This window comes from Loa loa, assembly GCF_000183805.2.
Source record: "Loa loa unplaced genomic scaffold supercont3.63, whole genome shotgun sequence".
In the NCBI taxonomy this organism is placed as follows: Eukaryota; Metazoa; Nematoda; class Chromadorea; order Rhabditida; family Onchocercidae; genus Loa; species Loa loa.
The window spans coordinates 276,813-281,830 of record NW_018108243.1 but is presented as its reverse complement, the minus strand read 5'-3'; the positions used below and the strand labels follow the sequence as shown (position 1 = coordinate 281,830).

Sequence of the window (5,018 nt, the reverse complement as noted above, 5' to 3'; positions counted from 1 at the left end):
AAAAATCGTGATTTATAGAAGGAAAATTTTCACGAACCTCAACGTCATTTCATAATACTCTTATAATTATATTCGAATAAATGAAGCCGTAAACGTGATCTATTTAAAAAATGTTCTCTTTTAGTCACCTTTTTTAATTCACTCACCTGTTCCAGTCTATATTAACTTAACCATTTAGGTTTTTTCTAAACTAAAAAGTAAAGCTTTCTTGAGGTAGTCATAGAAGAAAAAAGTGAGAGGAAGCAGCGAAGTAGAAAAGTTCGCTAAACCAATTGGGAGTAACGATAAGGCATCAAATTGTGGGGTAGCATTCATCCCTCTGTCCAAACTCAACTAAATCGGTCCCTCGCGATTTCGGCTTATCTATTTTCGGTCAACAAATTAATGATATCGAGATATAATGTTGTTGCTATGCATGCATGTGTCACTAGTTAGCTGAATGACTAAATGTCAACTTCCGGCAATGAATAATATTTCCATACTTGGAAAGTGGAGCTTCTTGTCGAATATTCTTAGAATTCATTGAAGCTGATTAGTTTTTTTTTTTTTTGACGATCTTTCAGTTTACATCGATCAGTTAAATGCTGATCTTCCAATTTATGAAAACACCGAATGAATAATAGTCGAGATAGGACAGGATCTATGTAAAGGCTGATGAGAGTCGATTCAAAATGTTCGTTAAAAATGGACAATGAACTGATAGTTATGGATACATTACTTATAAAATGAATAAGTTTTTGAAGAAAGCTGACAATATTTACATATTTGTCTAACATTCACTCCGACAATGGAAACCGAAGAAAGAAAGAAGCTGAAATGCAAGTAAGCATCAAAACTGCATTGTAACAAGTGCAAAATGAAATGCAAAGCAGCAGATCGTACGTCTATACCCATACTTGTAATTATTAGCTTCAGTGATACATTTGCTATTTAGCATAGTTGTCAACCACGTCTTCAGCCACCTTCACAGCCTCTGCAGTGTCGTCCCCAACAGTTCTTACCAGTCCCTGTTATCTCCACTCCAGCCTTCTTTACTCCACTCTCCATACTCTTCCCTTTCACGTAGAGCTAGGAAAAGCATATTGTCGGCTGCGTTAAATACCAATCGCTAACGAGTAAGTTACACGCAAAGAGTAGCGGACGTCGTTGCACATCTATCACAATTGGGTTCATTGGGGGTCGTGGCACACGTCACTGTACCCGGTTAAAGGAAGAAGAACTTCACCTGAAAGTGGAACTGGAATTAAATAAGAGGAGGAAGGTTGATTTAAGCTGTGTGTAATGTAAGGCAGTGTGAAGCGATAAACTGAAGAGATAAGAGGACGAATATAAGATATCCAGCACTGTTGCAGGATAACAGTCTGATATGGCTTTAGCATCAATGTCCTCCGGTGAAAAGGGTTACGATGACGACATTTTTGAAATCGAAGATTTCACTATTGTTACAATCAACGAAGGTTTGTGTGCTGAATTGGAACAGTTACTACGTAAATGGGAGCTTATTGGCGACAACGGGAACAACTATACCTTTACAAAGGTACGGAATTTTTAATTAAATTCTCAGTAGAATTCTGTGCAGTGAATGCATGTTTCAGGTAGCATTAGCGGAATGCCAGTGGGATTCGAAGTATGATAAGGTTACATACGGAAACAATCATTTGTTTGTCACCCATTACTGGCCAAAAAATCTCCAAAGAAGCGAACAAACAACGAAATTAGATGTGCTTAATGCGGATGCTTCGGATTCTTTTCTAAGCAACGCTGCGCGACTGTTTTGGTCGTCTGAGACGGACTTCTGTCCAGGATCCATTATTTGCAATCAAGTGGGTAAAAAAATTCATTCAGAATGTGTGATTTAGGGCGAAGACACTTGAAATAATTGTTTTGCCTTCTTCATATGTATTGCTGATATAGGTTTGTAGTTATTACAGTTTGGAGTCCTCGAATTCATTTTATTGACACCGTCTGACTGGCATTTAGACAAGGTGTCGAATGAAGACCAGCTACGAGGACTATTATCATCTATTACAGAATCTACTGGAAAAGCTGGATGGTATGGTTTTGATATCACTTAGTTGGGAGTTATTTTTGCTTGAGGGTCATTACCAAATCTCTCTAGCTCTGGATTGTATCGCTTATTATGTTTTTGGTGTTTTCCTTTATTGTATGTTGCATCATAACCAATGAATTGGTTTAGTTTGCTGACTTCTAGAAACTACGTTGTTTAAAACGTTGAAGCATCTTTCAGTGCTTTACCAATATTTGTACAGTATGGTGAAAGAGAACGACAGCTCTATTTTGGTATTTGTCAAAATAACTCCATGCGCACTAATTTCGAGTCTGTTCACCAGCGTCGAGGCCACCCGTTACGATGTCATTTATCAGGATGTTTAGACATCTTTAGGGAAACTTTGGTATATTTTACTGTTTATTCCTTATTCGGTCAAGTTTAGTTTTTAATAAAAAATGAAGCAGACCTTACATATTCTATACATACAATACTTCTTGTGCATAGGTAATTAATTTGCTGTTCAGCAGTCTTCCTTAATGGATGAGGGCAATCTACGGATATCTATGCAGTTCGATTATATCCTCCAGGTCTGTCTCAAATTACTGCACAATTTAGTTGGAATACTTATTTTTCAAATACTAGCAAATTCAAATTATTTGATCTATATTAAGGATAAACCCTGTTATGCATTGCCTCAAAAAAATATGGTGATAGAGGAAGAATTGGTACCAGCAAAAAACGAAGGCATTATTGATATTTCTCATCTTCCGTTTGGTGCTGCTACAGACGCAATTGAGTAAGTATCTAACTTTAAATCTCATATTTCCAAATATGGTTTAAAGCTACTTGTCAGTATATATCAAAGTTTCCACTTATTATTTCAGGGAATTTGGTTTATCTGCAATCTGGTCGAACATTGAAAGAGGGGTTGCTGTGGAAGAACAGAACCTGTCCAATTTAGACCCTCAGAGAGCCTTAGCTTGGAGTGCATGGGTTTCAATACAGAAAAATGCATCATATCTAATGAGTAAGTTGTAGTTTTTAGATTTTATAAAGTTCCATCAGTTCCTGTTATATGTGTTTTCCCAGAAATCACTGTCTCAAAATCTCTCATGTTCAACTCATCCTTTCCACTTTTTTTTTACTGAATACATAAACAGGCTTTGAGGTTTTTGAAATTCTTCAGATGCGATATCCTTTAAATGTTATTATATTTTGAGGAATACTCCATTTCTGGCATGGCTTTTTTTAACTTTCATTTTTTGATCGGTTTTGTTTTTCAAAGACAATGTAAATGTAGGAATTAAGGGTGATCATCCAGTAATAAAGTTTATCGATGAATTGCTAGCTCAAGAGGAAGGCAGGTTTAAATTATTATTGCTTAAGGTTCCTGCTTGAGAAAATTGTTAGAAGCTGCTGAATCTCAAGAAGGCTCAAGTTTGGTTCGGAAACGGGAGCATTCAAAGCAGGATGCAAGTCGGGCACTGTCTTCACTGTTATCTCCAACCGTGCCAGAAAACATCTCAATCAGGAGCACAAACCGCGTAACAAGTAGAAATGATTTAGAACCTGTACGTTTATGTCTTCCTTATTACTGTTTTTTCCTCCTTTCTGAATTACTTATAGATTGAAGCATTCCCATCTGTTGAAATTTGAAGCATCTTATAGGATATTATTCGGCATTGGGTTGATAAAGTGTTTGAAAAGACGAAGTGCGAACATGTTTTGCCAGGCTGTAACACTTCATGCACTGTAGATGTTGAATCGGTGTGCTCGGGAGGAGCATCGAGTCCTGGCCCAGGTAGTGCTGTTAAAAATGTACAGTGCTCGAAAGCTTATCATACCGAAAGCATAAAGGAGGATAGTAACACAATGGACATTTACCAAAAACTTAGCGTAAGTTATTCAGTTAGTGTACTTACAATAAAGTCTTGCGATGTTATTGCCAAAATGTCCAAAGTGCAAGTGAATTTCACACTATCATTGCTTGTTCATATGAAATTTTTATTATAAGACGTTATTGAAGTTGTGACGATGGTAATGGGCGTGTTCTTCATCGAACCAGTTTGAACTTTGATATCCATCACTGTTACTTAAGTTTATGTTGGTCGGACTTATTCAAACTCTAGGATGCTAATTTCTTGCATTTCCATTATGTTGTGTAATTAACAGCATGCTCATTTTAATTTTATGAGTTCTTGAAGAATATATTATCCGCATGTAAATCGGCTCCTGAATCCAGCTTAACTTGTCGCATCTCTGTTGCGCTTGCCCAAATGTTGTGTGCTCCGAACCATTCATTAGCCGGATTTTCTCATTTATGGTCAGCTATTACGTACGAACTGCAGGAATATTATGAAAAAAATTTATACGTCCCTGGGTATGTATTATTAAATTTATTAAATATCAGAGCAGTTATGTTTATGATGCAAATAGTACACACTTGTAATATTCGTACTCCATTGCCACAAACTTTTTTTCTACTTCTTTTGGACAATAAGCTTTTGTAGATTGGATGAGTCTCTAGCTCCCAATTTATCTACCTGTAAACTTCACCAGAATCTACAGCTTTTACAATGTGCAATTGAAGCTAAAAAACGGCGTGAATCGAAAAACCTTTTTATGCAGAACTGGCAACTGTATAAGTCAGGTATATACGTTGATTTCTTGATCCAACTTATGGGCGAAGTCTTTCGAACGGCTTTGTGGAAGGTTTAAGATTAGACTAAATTTATTTTTGCAGAAGGGGATGAATTTTTTGACGCACCAGAATCGTTAGAAGAAAGTGGTGAAGGAATATCAAGACAAAAACCAGACTCTTCAGGAGCAGAAGGGCGCTTGAAAACTTTTAGCACTTTGCGACTCTTTCACTTTCCCGATAGGCTTATGTATGAACCTGTTACACAGGTTTGTTTTACTTGGCTTTTATCCATCATATCTCTTTTTCTTCCTGTATACGAGTGTTTTTCAGAGTCGTGTTCCAATAACCGAAGATATGCTTGAGAGG

General features: G+C 36.8%; 1 protein-coding gene across 1 annotated transcript in view; it reads left to right on the top strand.

The window, feature by feature from the left end:
- Positions 1–1,345: 1,345 nt before the first annotated feature.
- LOAG_17343 (Rab3 GTPase-activating protein catalytic subunit) overlaps positions 1,346–5,018 on the top strand; it is a 7,456-nt gene continuing 3,783 nt past the window's right edge. The window contains exons 1-12 of the mRNA XM_020450001.1: positions 1,346–1,537; positions 1,596–1,823; positions 1,932–2,053; positions 2,249–2,414; positions 2,536–2,598; positions 2,683–2,807; positions 2,896–3,038; positions 3,398–3,582; positions 3,680–3,907; positions 4,216–4,391; positions 4,522–4,661; positions 4,755–4,918. Of these exons, the coding sequence (XP_020306397.1) occupies positions 1,367–1,537; positions 1,596–1,823; positions 1,932–2,053; positions 2,249–2,414; positions 2,536–2,598; positions 2,683–2,807; positions 2,896–3,038; positions 3,398–3,582; positions 3,680–3,907; positions 4,216–4,391; positions 4,522–4,661; positions 4,755–4,918 (1,911 nt within the window). The 5' untranslated portion in view covers positions 1,346–1,366. The remainder of the gene's footprint in view (positions 1,538–1,595; positions 1,824–1,931; positions 2,054–2,248; positions 2,415–2,535; positions 2,599–2,682; positions 2,808–2,895; positions 3,039–3,397; positions 3,583–3,679; positions 3,908–4,215; positions 4,392–4,521; positions 4,662–4,754; positions 4,919–5,018) is intronic.